The sequence below is a fragment of the Protopterus annectens genome, chromosome 7.part1 (assembly GCF_019279795.1).
Source record: "Protopterus annectens isolate FY-2018-M chromosome 7.part1, PAN1.0, whole genome shotgun sequence".
NCBI classification, from domain to species: domain Eukaryota; kingdom Metazoa; phylum Chordata; order Ceratodontiformes; family Protopteridae; genus Protopterus; species Protopterus annectens.
The window spans coordinates 478,012,231-478,027,893 of record NC_056740.1 but is presented as its reverse complement, the minus strand read 5'-3'; the positions used below and the strand labels follow the sequence as shown (position 1 = coordinate 478,027,893).

At 40.8% G+C, this 15,663-nt stretch overlaps 1 protein-coding gene across 2 annotated transcripts in view; it reads right to left on the bottom strand.

The window, feature by feature from the left end:
• BAP1 (BRCA1 associated protein 1) overlaps window positions 1-15,663 on the bottom strand; it is a 1,282,715-nt gene that overhangs the window by 1,117,456 nt on the left and 149,596 nt on the right. The window contains exon 4 of one of the 2 annotated variants that reach the window (XM_044078929.1): window positions 10,852-10,987. In XM_044078929.1, the coding sequence (XP_043934864.1) occupies window positions 10,852-10,987 (136 nt within the window). The remainder of the gene's footprint in view (window positions 1-10,851; window positions 10,988-15,663) is intronic. The other variant, XM_044078930.1, reaches the window with a different exon arrangement.

Sequence of the window (15,663 nt, the reverse complement as noted above, 5' to 3'; positions counted from 1 at the left end):
GTGTTAGGACTACAGAAAAGATATGTGGCCGAGCCAGGTGTGGAAATAAGGTACATAAGGGAAGCTAGTGGTGGAATGCAGAAGTCCAGAAAGTCATCAAAAGAAAGGAGGAGTGCAGGAAGAAGTGGGAGATTGAAAAGACTGACCAGGCTAGGAAGGACTACTGGTTGGCTAAGAAAGAAGTTGCAATAGCAAAGAATAGGGCATCGGAGGCACTCTACCAACTTCTGGAAAGTGACTCAGTAGGTGGCACAAAGAAACTCTATCAGGTTGCAAGGCAAAGACAGAAAGATAAAGAAAATAGTCAGACACCCTTCGTAAGGGATGCCAGCAACAACCGTCTCACCAGTCCACAGGGCATCAAAGGCAGATGGAAGGAGTATTTCCAGCAGCTTCTGAATGAAGAAAACCCCACAGAAGCTGTACTGCCCCAGAAGCAGCCTACAATGAGAGAAGAAGAGGAGCCCACCCTAGAAGAAGAAAGAGCAGCACTGAGGAAGATGAAGTCAGGGAAAGCAGCAGGCTCAGATGAGGTCACAGCAGGTATTTTAAAGATGTAGGATGAGATAGGGGAGAAATGGCTCCTGAGGGTACTAACAGCAGTGTGGAGAGTAATGCATATCCCAGATGACTGTAAAATAAGCATACTCATGCCAGTGTACAAGAACAAAGGGGACATCCACAACTGTGGGCAGTATAGAGGCATCAAACTCCTGTTACACTGCATGAAACTGCAGAATCCTATATAAATGCATTCTACGGACATCTCCAGGAATGCATGGATCATGCTATCCCAAACAAAATCAAGACCCAATCATCCAAAGGCAGGCGTCCAGTCTGGTGGACCCCAGCCATAAATAAACTGTACAACAGAAGGAGGAAGCTACTACATGATAGAGCAAAATCCCTATAAGGGAAGGCATCTCTGATCAGTACTAGCAAAAAATTACGATCCCTCATAAAATCCTCCAAGGCCAGCTTCGAGAGAAAAACTGCACAGGACACTAAAGACAATCATAAGGCTTTTTTCAGTTATGTTAGGAACCTGGGATGCAACTCCCAAACTTGTTCTGAGTTGATTCTAAACGACAAAAAATACACTGAACCCACAGACATCGCAAAGATCCTGGCAAACAGGTTCAGTGCAAACTTCTCCACCCCTCCCCCCCAAAAGAGCAAGTATCTATCTCGGCAAAGTGCAGCCTCCCAAACATCTCTGATGCTCAGGTGAAGGCCGCCCTCTCCAAAGCAAAAAACACTGCTTCCATGGGATCAGATGGTGTCCCGGGTTGTGTCCTACATGAACTCCAAGAAGAACTAATCCCTCAAGTAAAACTGCTGTACAATCTCAGCCTCACTACAAGATATGTGCCCAAAGAATGGCATACAGCAACAGTGGTCCCACTCCACAAAGGTGGCGCCTCTGCGGACCCTGGAAACTATCGCCTCATAAGCCTGACTAGCCTAGTATGCAAGGCTATGGAGAGGATCATCATGGAACTCATAAACAAAGACATTGGGGACCTACAGACACTAGATCCTAACCAATTTGGCTTTGTCAAGGGCAGATCCTGCCTTCTGAACCTGGTCGACTTCTTCAAAACAGTCACCAAGGCCACAGATGAAGGGAAGGTAGTCCACACAGCCTATCTCGACCTCGCAAAGGCATTTGACACAATACCCCACTCAGGCATCATAGATAAGCTATCCAGCCTAAATATAAACCCCTATGTCACAAGATGGGTCGCAAACTGGCTCAAAGTCAGAACCCACAGAGTCAGAGTTGCTGGGGCCAGTCAGACTCGAAACCGGTCACAACTGGCGTCCCACAAGGTTCTGTCCTGGGACCTCTCTTGTTCGGTATTTACTTTTCTGAGGTACAGGCCAACATGGGAGGATTATGGCTCACCAAGTTCACAGATGACTGCAAACTGGGCACCATAATTGACTCTCCAGCTGACACAAACATCCTTCAAAAAGGTCTCGCAGAGATGGATAATTGGTGCCAAAGCCATGGTCTAAAGCTAAATGCCAAAAAGTGTATAGTCATACCCTTTGGCAAAAACAATGTGCCCACAAATTACCACATAGGTGGCAATCCATTAAGTACAGAAAAAGTAATTAGGGATCTGGGGACCCAAGTTGATAGCAATCTCTCCTTTGACAGCCACATTGCCAAAGTGGTTAGAAAGACCTTCTACATAGCCCACCTCATCATGAAAGGATTCACATCTAGATCAAGAGAGGTAATTGTGCCCCTTTATTCATCCCTCATCAGGCCCATCATAGAATACAATGCCCCCTTTGGGATGTACCTTACACGACACCTGCAGCAATTAGAAAAACCCCAAAAGTACCTCACCAGGAGGACCAAGGGACTCAAACAGATGCCATATGCTGCTCGGTTAAAAAAAACTCCAGCTCTACTCAGTTGCATACCGCCTACTTCGAGGCGATCTATGCCTGACATATAAAGCTATGTCCAACCCAGAATTAATGGACATGCTCCACCTCAGTAAATCTAAATCCCTTAGAGCCACGCGCTCGAGGGACTTAAACCTCAGCACAGAAATAAATAGAACATGCTGGAGGGACAGATTCATAACCCAGAGGCTCCCTTCGCTCTGGAATAGAATTTCAATTCATGTTAGGCAGAGCACCTCACTGACTCTCTTCAAGAAGAATCTTGATGAGTGGATGGGGGATTGTAGGTTTGTCCTGGGGATTACTTCCGTGTCACTATTAGACAGAGGCACAGTAAACTAAACTTTAAAAAGGGCACAGTGTACTCAAATCAAGGGGTGGCATAAGCCAAACACAATCGGGCTAGGCTTATAAATGCCCCAGGGCAGATAGCCTAGTATGAACCTATGAAAGTTCTGGAGAGGGTGATTGATAAATGGATATGCAGAGTAGTAGAGTGTAAGATGGGAGATGAGCAATTCAGATCAGGATGCAGCACAACTGACTCGATGTTTGCACTGAGACAGACACTTGAGAAGAAGCTAGAGATGAGGAGAGTGTCCAACTGGGCATTCGTAGACTTGGAATAAGCATATGACAAGGTCCCAAGAAAGCTGATGTGGGCAGTACTGCGGTGGTTTGAAGTCCCAGAAGCACTGGTAGAATTAGTGCAGGCTATATACAAGGACCCAGTGACTCAAGTACGAACAGCGTTCGGTCTCACAGAAGGGTTCCCAGTGGGAGTGGGTGTACACCAGGGTTCAGCTCTGAGCCCACTGCAGTTCATACTGGTGACGGACTACATTAGCAACCAGACTGAAGGGGACAGATCAACAAAGCTGCTGTATGCAGACTATGTGGCAGTACAAGCAGACTCCGAGCTAGAACTTCAGCAAAGGATAGAAGAATGGAATGCAAATCTGAAGGCACATGGGATTAAACTAAGCACAGATAAGACAGTGGCAATGGCAGCAAATTGGGGAAATCAGAAGAAGCTGAGAATAGAGACAGAATGGAAGGTAGTGGAACAGGTAAACAGCTTCAAGTATCTGGAAGGGGTGGTTGAGGAGAAGGGTAGTCTGAATGAAGAAGTCAAAGCTAGAATCAGAGAGGCTGCAGTTAACTTGCATAGAGTATCAGGTGTAGTCTATGACAGAAGAATGCCAAAGAAGCTGAAAGGTTAAGTGTACAAAGACAGTGGTGCGATCATTACTACTGTATGGTACAGAAAACTGGGCAGTAAAGGCAGAGCAGGTGAAGAAGCTAGAGGTGATGAAAATGAAGTGCCTCAGAAAAGTGATAGGATGCACACTGTGTGACAAAGAAAGAAAGGAGGACATAAGAGCAGAAGCCGAAGTAGCTCTGACTGCAGAAAAGATCAAAGAGAACAGATTATGATGGTTTGGACACATGTGTAGAAAAGCAGAAGGCAATCTGGTGAGGAAGATTTGGGACAGGCAGGAAGAAGGTAAGTGGAAGGGAGGACATCAGGCAAAGAGGTGGATGGATTGTGTGAAAGAAGACCTGTGACAGTCAGGTATGAGTGTTGAAGAAGGCAGGAGTGGGGCACTGAATCGAGAGAGCTGGCGACAGTAAACACGATACCGCGACCCCGTGTAGAAAATGGGAAAAAGGGGCTGATGATGATGAGGATGATGAGGATGAGTGAGAGAAGAGGGACAAAACAGATAATGGTAGACTTGTGGCTATGGGGCTACTGGCAAGGAACGAGGATTACCCTCGCATCTATTTATATTCTACCTAAAACGTCTGTTATGGAGCTTAAGAAAATTTTAGAAGAAATAATCAGCTTTCAGCTTACTTACAGGTGGGGACTAGAACTTGACTTGCAATAGTGAGCATGTATAAGGGGTACCTAGAAGAGAAAGTATAACAAAGGAAAGCAGACATCCAATGATAAATTATGAAACTATTTGGTGTGGAAGACATGAATTTAATAACAGAAACTTGGACAGAATTTATGCATTACTACCCAAAGTACAATAACCGGGCTAGACTAGATGGAAAACATACTTCAAATTTACATGTACATTTCAATGACAGCCGTGACACATGTCCAATATCAATTTCAGATCATGCAGCGATAAAAGCTAAGAAAAATATGCTACCTGTTAAGAGAGGAATTTAAGGCACGGTTAGTGGAAATTCGAGCGTTATTAGAGAAGATGGAGCTTTGTTCATACGTGACAGCTAGTGACCGTGATAAAATGAATATGGAGGTTAATAACGGTAGAAGTAAGAGAGAAGGGGACACGGTCAAGAAATGACTTAGAGGGGCAGACAGAGGCTGAAACCACTGCGCACAGAGCAAGAGCAGGCAGAAGGGCAGAGCGCTAAACAGAAAATACGGAGCATTTGGGTGTGCATGAGTTTAAAAACAATACTATTTTTTATACATTTTGCACAATGACTTAGGCAACAGAAAGAATAAAGGATTGTTGCCAAACTCAGGGAGCCTATAAGAAAAATAACTAGAGATCCTGCGCAAGTATTAAGGATATTTTGGAAATGTTATGAAAATCTGTATAAAGCAGAAGAATGTGGAAATCAAGGGCAAAAATGGAAACATTAATGGAAGACTTAATTATGCCACGGTAAGACATAGACGACACTCAACAACTCACAGTTAAAGACAGGCGGAGAGGAGCTAAAAGCTGTGACATATAATCAATCTGCATGAAAGTGTCCAGGAACACAAGGTATTCTTGGGGGAAGACTGGAAGCTAGGAGGGAAGAAAACAAATAGGGATCAAGAAAGGTTTGTTTACCAGCATTTTAAAAGGAGGGAAAAGGCACCAACTCCTAGGAAGAAAGCTGTGATGCCCATATTACCCAAAGATGATAAATAGCCACCAGAATCCGCTTCATATCGACCCACTTCAACTTTAAACCACAACTATAAAGTCACTACATCTGTAGTAGCTAAAAGAATGAGTGTTGCCAAAACTGACAGATACGAGCCAATATCGTTTTGCGGTGGCGAGACAAATATCTGACAACATTAACAGAGCAATGACTTTCCAAAGGAAGGCAGAATGTAAGGAAATACCACTGCTGTTGGTGGGTCTTGGTGCACTGAAAACATCTGAGTAATATGGGATACCCAGTACAGTAGTGGAAGCATTTGCATTCCCTGGTAAAATAAGGTTAATTAGGTAAATAAACGAAAGATTGGACAAAATAATTAAAGCGGGAGGGGTCCCTCTCTGATAGCTTCCATTTGAACAGAAGAAACATACAGAGGTCTCCACTTTCCTGTTTCTTACCTGCATTATATTTAGAGCCATTGGCAAAGAAAATAAGGGACCCAGAAATTCAAGGATAGAACTGGCATGTTAATTAAGAAAAGCCAGCTTTACTTGCAGATGATAATTATTTTGTACCAGATAAAACCAGAACAGGGCATCTCAATGTTGTGGAACAATAACAGATGGTTTCAAGTCATTTTGGGATACAAGATTAATGAAGATAAAAGAAAGGCTATACACATAAATTATGGAACCCACACATGGGTTAGTTCAATACCCATATTTATGGGAACACAATAAGATAAAGTATTTAGGAATATGGATTAAAAAGGTTCTGTTTTGACAGCTAAGGATATGTAGGACGACAGCTAATGAAAGATAGTACAAAAAGCAAGCAACTGTAAAGACGCTCACTTACGGAAATGGACACCAAGATACAAGCAGTGAAAATGTTTTAGTCCCTTTAGTTTTATACACAGGTCAGATGTATTTTTATCAACCAGATGAGAAGTTGGGGATAATAATTAATAAAGAGTTGAAGGATTTTATCTGGGAGATAAAAAGGGCAAGAACTACGTTGGACAACTTGATCCTCCCAACAGAACAAAGCGGTTTAGGATTACCTGATTTGAAGGGATATTTAAGGCTCACATAAAACAAAACAGGAAGCAGATTCACAGTGGAAAGGGATGACGATTAAGTGCTGGGGGTTCAAAAAATAAGGAGAGGGACTTTGGATGTAGATCATTAGGAAGAATAGCAAGAGCCATACAAAACTTTCCAAGAACCAAGCCAACACAAGAATGGAGAAAGGAGATTTTGCCAACAGGGATGACAGCAAGCATGGATACAGAAAACAGGCAAGAGGGGGCTGGAATTTATTGGAGCAAACTGGTAAAGAAACCGAGGTACTGGGAGCAAATAACTAGGGAGAGAAAGTAATGGAATGGGATGAAGCAGGAAGGCATCCGAACTGCCATCCTTACTAGCGATCGTTATCAAATGTAAAGGTAAAGGGATAAAGGAATCCTGCATCTGAACTGCAGGCTACAGGCTGCCGTCCTTACTAGGGACTGTTATCAACAGTAAAGGTAAAGGGATAGGGGAATCCTGCATCTGAACTGCAGGCTACAGGCTGCCGTCCTTACTAGGGACTGTTATCAACAGTAAAGGTAAAGGGATAGGGGAATCCTGCATCTGAACTGCAGGCTACAGACTGCCATCCTTACTACGGATTGTTATCAACAGTAAAGGTAAAGGGATAAAGGAATCCTGCATCTGAACTGCAGGCTACAGACTGCCGTCCTTACTAGGGACTGTTATCAACAGTAAAGGTAAAGGGATAAAGGAATCCTGCATCTGAACTGCAGGCTACAGGCTGCCGTCCTTACTAGGGACTGTTATCAACAGTAAAGGTAAAGGGATAAAGGAATCCTGCATCTGAACTGCACGCTACAGACTGCCGTCCTTACTAGGGACTGTTATCAACAGTAAAGACAAAGGGATAGGGGAATCCTGCATCTGAACTGCAGGCTACAGACTGCCGTCCTTACTAGGGACTGTTATTAACAGTAAAGGTAAAGGGATAAAGGAATCCTGCATCTGAACTGCAGGCTACAGGCTGCCGTCCTTACTAGGGACTGTTATCAACAGTAAAGGTAAAGGGATAAAGGAATCCTGCATCTGAACTGCACGCTACAGACTGCCGTCCTTACTAGGGACTGTTATCAACAGTAAAGACAAAGGGATAGGGGAATCCTGCATCTGAACTGCAGGCTACAGACTGCCGTCCTTACTAGGGACTGTTATCAACAGTAAAGATAAAGGAATCCTGCATCTGAACTGCAGGCTACAGACTGCCGTCCTTACTAGGGACTGTTATCAAATGTAAAGGTAAAGGGATAAAGGAATCCTGCATCTGAACTGCAGGCTACAGACTGCCGTCCTTACTAGGGACAGTTATCAACAGTAAAGACAAAGGGATAGGGGAATCCTGCATCTGAACTGCAGGCTACAGGCTGCCGTCCTTACTAGGGACTGTTATCAACAGTAAAGACAAAGGGATAGGGGAATCCTGCATCTGAACTGCAGGCTACAGACTGCCGTCCTTACTACGGATTGTTATCAACAGTAAAGACAAAGGGATAGGGGAATCCTGCATCTGAACTGCAGGCTACAGGCTGCCGTCCTTACTAGGGACTGTTATCAACAGTAAAGACAAAGGGATAGGGGAATCCTGCATCTGAACTGCAGGCTACAGACTGCCGTCCTTACTACGGATTGTTATCAACAGTAAAGGTAAAGGGATAGGGGAATCCTGCATCTGAACTGCAGGCTACAGACTGCCGTCCTTACTAGGGACTGTTATCAACAGTAAAGACAAAGGGATAGGGGAATCCTGCATCTGAACTGCAGGCTACAGGCTGCCGTCCTTACTAGGGACTGTTATCAACAGTAAAGGTAAAGGGATAGGGGAATCCTGCATCTGAACTGCAGGCTACAGACTGCCGTCCTTACTAGGGACTGTTATCAACAGTAAAGGTAAAGGGATAAAGGAATCCTGCATCTGAACTGCAGGCTACAGACTGCCGTCCTTACTAGCGATCGTTATCAAATGTAAAGGTAAAGGGATAAAGGAATCCTGCATCTGAACTGCAGGCTACAGGCTGCCATCCTTACTAGGGAATGTTATCAACAGTAAAGACAAAGGGATAGGGGAATCCTGCATCTGAACTGCAGGCTACAGGCTGCCGTCCTTACTAGGGACTGTTATCAAATGTAAAGACAAAGGGATAGAGGAATCTGGAGTAAAAGACGTGCTATGGTAAGAGTTTTTATTTGAATCAAGAACAAAGGTGCTGTTAAAACATAATTAGTACAGCAAACAAATTCTGCACAATAACTGTAAGAATCAACTCAGAATGAGTTAGAAAAGATTGGAAAGAGGCTGGAAAACGTAATTTACAATGGAACAATGGAATGACATATGTAGGGCTCCCAAATATGCAACAAAGTCGAGAAGGTTTAGGATTTTTGTTTGGAAGTGTTGGCACGGGTATTCTTACACAGCAAGCAGACTTCAAAGGATTTTCCTCAGGTACATAGCAAATGTTGAAGGTGTGTTGGGGACGAAAGTGGTAACCGGGAACATGTTTTTGGGAGTGTAATGAATTGGCAGAATTTAAAAATTACCTGCGGTGGTGGTGCTGCGGTAGCGTTGTCGCCTCACAGTAAGACGTTATCCTGTTCGATTCTCAGCTAGAGCGTCTTCTGTGTGGAGACGTGCGTGAATGGACGTACCTTCATTGAAGGTTGTGCGTCAGGGCTGGCAACTCGGTACATAAAAATCTACTGCCAATCATTAGCGGACTGGAGTTCCGCTGTGGCGACCCTTAACCGGGAAAAGCCAAAAGACACAACAACAACAACCTACAGAGTACTCTGTCAGAAATAGAGGGAGCAAAGGACTTTAAAGAAATGTTTCTGAGATGGGACACGGGTCTGAATTGCCTAGACATAGTAAGGCCTTATTAAGTTTAATTCTGTGGCTGACAAAAAAAAAAAAAAAAAAAAAAGAAAAAACACAGGAAACCAAAGTCATCTAAACCAACTGTATTTAAAGTACTGAATATTGTAAGAGATAACAGAACTGGAAGAGGGATCTTTAGAAAAGGGAAGGAGTGAATTACATAGAAATTATTCTGCATGTATAGTTCCTACAATGTTCAGGAGAAGGAGAAGGAGTGAGGTTTAAGGGAAGGCAGGAACTGAACAATTTATGCAATGACACACTGATAATAATCACAAAGAAAGAAAACAATGTCATGCATAATGTATGTAAACGGGAAACTGTTAAACAATGTCATGCATAATGTATGTAAACGGGAAACTGTTAAACAATGTCGTGCATAATGTATGTAAACGGGAAACTGTTAAACAATGTCGTGCATAATGTATGTAAACGGGAAACTGTTAAACAATGTCATGCATAATGTATGTAAACGGAAACTGTTAAACAATGTCGTGCATAATGTATGTAAACGGGAAACTGTTAAACAATGTCGTGCATAATGTATGTAAACGGGAAACTGTTAAACAATGTCATGCATAATGTATGTAAACGGGAAACTGTTAAACAATGTCATGCATAATGTATGTAAACGGGAAACTGTTAAACAATGTCATGCATAATGTATGTAAATGGGAACTGTTAAACAATGTCATGCATAATGTATGTAAGCGGAAACTGTTAAACAATGTCATGCATAATGTATGTAAATGGGAAACTGTTAAACAATGTCATGCATAATGTATGTAAACGGGAAACTGTTAAACAATGTCATGCATAATGTATGTAAATGGGAAACTGTTAAACAATGTCATGCATAATGTATGTAAACGGGAAACTGTTAAACAATGTCATGCATAATGTATGTAAATGGGAAACTGTTAAACAATGTCATGCATAATGTATGTAAATGGGAAACTGTTAATATGGCTGGTTTTCTTTTCTATTAATGTACGTTTGCCTATATCTTAAGTGATGTTTAATAAAAGTGTTTAAACTGATTTTCACAGAAGATAGTGTACGTGGAATATATCATTTTGTATATTTGTGTGATTAAATATATGTGAGTAACTCCACAAATGTACGTACATGGGTTCACTCTTTTGGTCAATTTATTCATTGGTTGACTGCAAATATACTGAAACATTTGTACTGAGCCACACCTTAAAAACCAAGGAGCAATGCATTTATGGCAGATCACAGAACGGTGGAGAGATGGAAATGTTTCTATTTTTCCAAATGCTGTACAATTTTGGAGTATGGAAAGACAGAGATTGGGGGGGGGGGGGTGAAGCACCACTGCAGAAACTTTTTTTTTTAAACTGTTAATTTTTTTTTAACAGTTAAGTTGACCAATGTCTATACATTAACAGAACAGGCTACTGATGTCAACGTCCATCAAAACAGACATGTAACTGTACATACATATACACACATATACAAAAACACCAAACTTCTAATAAAGCAATTTACCTGATATCAACATCCAACAAAACAGACATGTAACTTGTACATACATATACAGACACATACAGAAACACGAAGTTTTACCTGATGAGCAAAGAACATGTTATTGACAACCTCCTCATCAATGACGGATGTTTCATCTACCAGAGTCGACACCTTTCTGCGAGAACGACGTTCTTCTATCCATTTAAACAGGAAAATAAAGCCATACACGGGACTGCTTTCCAAAGAGAAAAACAAAAGAAATTTAACACAAACGCATTTACAAACTGTTAAATCTTTTTACTTTGGTGGTACCATCGAACAGCAATAAGCATCACTAAACTGTCTGTCTTCTATTTTTCTTTGACAAACTTCTAGCTTTTCACTACACATGCAAATCCTCTAGTAAATACCATCAGCAACTTCATCAAAAACACATGTACAAGTTAAACTGGCCTGATATGTTATTTGCAGCATTAAATGTCTCGTCTGTTCTCCAGAAGAAAACTGAAAGCTAGATTTGGAGGTGTGATCCACGGCTCTAGATGATTATCACTGTAAAAGTGATAAATTGATCCAATGTGCAAAAATTAAAAAGGGTTGCAGATGGATTTACTACTCAGCCATTTCTTTGCACTAGTTAGCACAGAGTTGTGGAAAAATCAAAGATAAACACATTACTTATAAAACAAAATACAGCTGTGTAAGTGTTCTCATCATAATCACATGTGCTCAAATAATACCTTTCATAATATGTGGGGAATTAAACTGCATGCAGACATCTGACCATCTTGACTGACTTCAAAGCTTTCAGATACCCCCGAAGCATGGCCCCCTGTAGACATCAGAAGGACGTACAATATAAAGGGAAGGGCAGCTGCAGTATCTTCATTTTTTTTATGCCACGATTGATCAGAAACATATCTCTCAGAGCAAGAAATCTGGACAAAGTCAAAAATAATGTTGGGCCAAAGCCCAACAATATGGACCAATTTTAAATATTGTTCTTATAAGCTTAGAAAGTTACTAGAATAAAACAGTTTGTTTTAACATGCATTTTCTGAAAGCTATGAAGTCTTAAGCTCATGTGTCTGTCATTATTTAGTGAATCCAACCTTTACTGACTTGCCAAAAAGACCCAAATTTTAAGAGGAAAAGACCAAAAATATGTGTCAAAAATCTGGACATTCTGCGATAACCTAGACAGTTGAGAGGTATGATCAGAAACCAGTATCATCCAGGTGAGCTGGTACTAGAATTTAACTTCTCTGAGGCATTTTACTCAGAATCATATTTAAAGTGGCCATTTCATAACAAGTTAGTATGTGGAAAGGCTAACAGGAACAAATCTGTTCCCCGCCCCCCCTAGAAGAAAATAAAAGCTAGACATTTCATGCTATTATTTGTAAAACATATCTTACTGTCAAATTAGGTTTAAGTCACCCTACCTATGTACATTATAAGACCGTCAATATCACACTGCAAAACTTTCACTGTTTAAATGTTACTAGTAGTGCACTAGATATTTTGTTTGCTTGCCATTTTGGGGATTTGCACTGCACTGTACTGCTACACTGTTTAAGGCCTTGTTGCCTTGCAGCCAGTGGCATACCTGAAAAGGATTCTTGCACCAGTGCACCAACCCAGTTAAAATACAGTAAATAAAACAAATTAACACATACATACTTACCTACACAGCACAATTAGTACACAATTGAAGTGTCTTTTTCTGCACTTTGTAGAGTTTGAACCAGTGTTACTAGCGCCCTTTTAGTTATTTTTTTATTGTGAATTAGAGACCTTTCAAAAGCATATGGTGTCTTTGGGAACGTCACCAACAAGTGTGTTAAAGAACAACAAACACTGTTGAAGGATTGTGCTTCATGTCAAAGAGAGACTTTACAAAGGTGTGCAATCTGAGCACTTTTCTTGCTTGCTTTAGGTCAGGGAGCATGTGCCCTTGTTTTAGAGGAAGAGTCACTTTTGGAAGGTGCAGAAATGCCATCCAAGTACCTTGATTACATTAGCAGCCTGAGCTTCTGCAGCCAGGGAGCACAATGTCCTGCAAACCACTCACTCCTGTCATCAGTTCCACATCTGCTATTACGGTGTGTACAAATGCTGATGCCCCTTTTGAGGGCAACAATGTGGCAGACACTTCTCAATTTTGCCACGCTTCTAAGGAGTTAAATACAGTATCATGGACAAAGACAAACTGCAGCCACCTGCAGAGTATTACCCCTTATTTTGAGCATCCAAAAGTTACCCTCCCTCTCCAAATAATTTGACAATTTCTGTTCAGGAATTTATAAGTCCCAGGAGAGGGACACTGCAGTTGTGCAAGTTAACTTCTATAAGGCTGATGTTGAAATAAATCACTGCTACAGTAGCCTCAGCAATACGGGTTTACCAAGGCTATGACAACTGTCCAGCATCCTAATCTTCAGCGCATCTTCCATGTGCCTTAACCACTGAAGGGCAAGAGGAGAGTTATGATTAGTGCCCCAAACCTTCAGAGCTTCCCTGCCTCAGAAGAGAAAGGCTACAGTTCTGTCTTTTGGGTATATGCTAGTAACCATGTGTAAATTAAAAAAAAATATATATATGTGTATATATACCCGCGGTGGTGGTGCTGCGGTAGCGTTGTCGCCTCACAGTAAGACGCTGTCCGGTTCGATTGTCAGTTAGAGCGTCTTCTGCATGCAGATACGTGTGAATGGGCGTACCTTCGTTGAAGGTTGTGCGTCAGGGCTGGTAACTCGGCACATAAAAATCAGCTACCAATCATTAGCGGACCGGAGTTCCGGTGTGGTGACCCCTAACCGGGAAAAAGCCAAAAGACACATACAAATGTGTGTGTGTATATATATATATATATATATATATATATATATATATATATATATATATATATATATATATATATATATATATATACACACATATATATATATGTGCATATATATATATATATATATATATATATATATATATATATATATATATACACACACACACACACACACACACACACACACACACACACACACACACACACACACAAGGAGGAAAGAAATAACCAGTAGGTAAACGAACACCATTCAAACCAGCAAATAGCAACCAAAGTTAAACTAACGATGTAACGAAGCACGGCTCCAGACAGCATAAAATAGAACTTTCAATAACAGGTTAGCGCTTTCACCACGAAATGTGGCTTCTTCAGACCATTAACATAAATAACTAAATTGTTACAAAAATACATCAATTTTATACTCACAGGTAACGCTTCGGCTATTCAAAAGCTCCATACATACAGCAGTCACTAACTACATGCACCCATGTAAACCTGATGTCAGCAATACTATCTATTCTAATTTAAAAACACAGTGTTGCCACCTACTCATAACTATACATACTTAATAACAGTGATCTTAATAACTGGTAGAGTTAAGTGTCTCATGCTGATCACTAACAACAGACCACTATTTGATAGAAAAATAAAGCACAATAACGACTATTTAATTATACTAGAATAAAAAACATAATTACCAAAAAATAAATACTAGTGTCCCTATTCAATTAATACTGATCATAGTTTTACAGAGAAGGGAATTAATATATCTATTGTATGAGCCAAAAATAAATGACATAACATAGTAGAAACATACTAAAAATGCAACAAATATGATGTACACAGCATATTGATACATTTTTTTTTCAAATATCATGACCTCATATAAAACTATTTCCTAGGAAGTCCACATGCTTCCAAGGCACATTTCATAGACAGCTTCCCATTTAGTCCAAATCCTTTTTCTGCCCTCAACTTTAATATCCACCTTAATTCACCATTTTCCATAAGATTCTTAAAACTACCCATCCGTTGTCCAATATTGATTTTCTAACACCGTAAACTTAAAGTCATGGTATCTACCACTCATCTCAATATATATAGATAGAGCACTCACTGAATCTCCATTTTGTTATGCTATTCATGTGCGCTCTAATCCTTTCTCTGAATGTTCTGTTGGTTTTACCAACACAGAAATATAAACAATCACATTGAGCTAAACATATTATATTTCTATCACAATTAGCTTCAGTATCCAATTTGTGTGTCACTCTTATGCCTGGGTGCGTATAGTTACTGACTGTTGTATGTATGGAGCTTTAGAATAGCTGAAATGTTAACTGTGAATATAAAACTGATGTATTTTTGTAACAATTTATTTATGTCAATGGTCTGAAGAAGCCACATTTTGTGGTGAAAGCACTAACCTGTTATTAAAAGTTCTACTTTATGCTGTTTGGAGCCATGCTTCGTTACAGAGTTAGTCTGACTTTGGTTGATATATATATACATGTGTGTGTGTGTGTGTGTGTGTGTGTGTGTGTGTGTGTGTGTGTGTGTGTGTGCATGATCACACAATTTTATATACAGACAGAACAGACAGATAAGAGAGATGGAGCCAGAGAGAGAGAGAGGGAGGAAGAGATTATACACGAGACTGACTGCCATTAGTCAGTTTGTGTTTAAAATGGACCTCTGCATTGTCAACACATTTTGAGCGATGGTTGTGCAAGGCTGCACTGTTTCTGGGGCTGGGTAATATGCCCTTTCCCCTGTGACCTCACAGTTGGAATAATTAGCAGGGGGGTGTTGGGGATGCAGAAACAATGTTTTAACATTTCAATACTCTGAGGAATAGCCTTAGAGCATGTACAGAAGCATGTTGACATTTGTTGACGTTAATGTACTGACATTAGGAATGCAGGCGTTTCGTCACTTCATCTGTTGCCACTACACACATACACATACATATATGCCCACATAATTATATATATGTCTACTTCACATAATCGAACAAACAAATGTTCGACTTTCATATGTCTGAGACCACACGATCGAACATT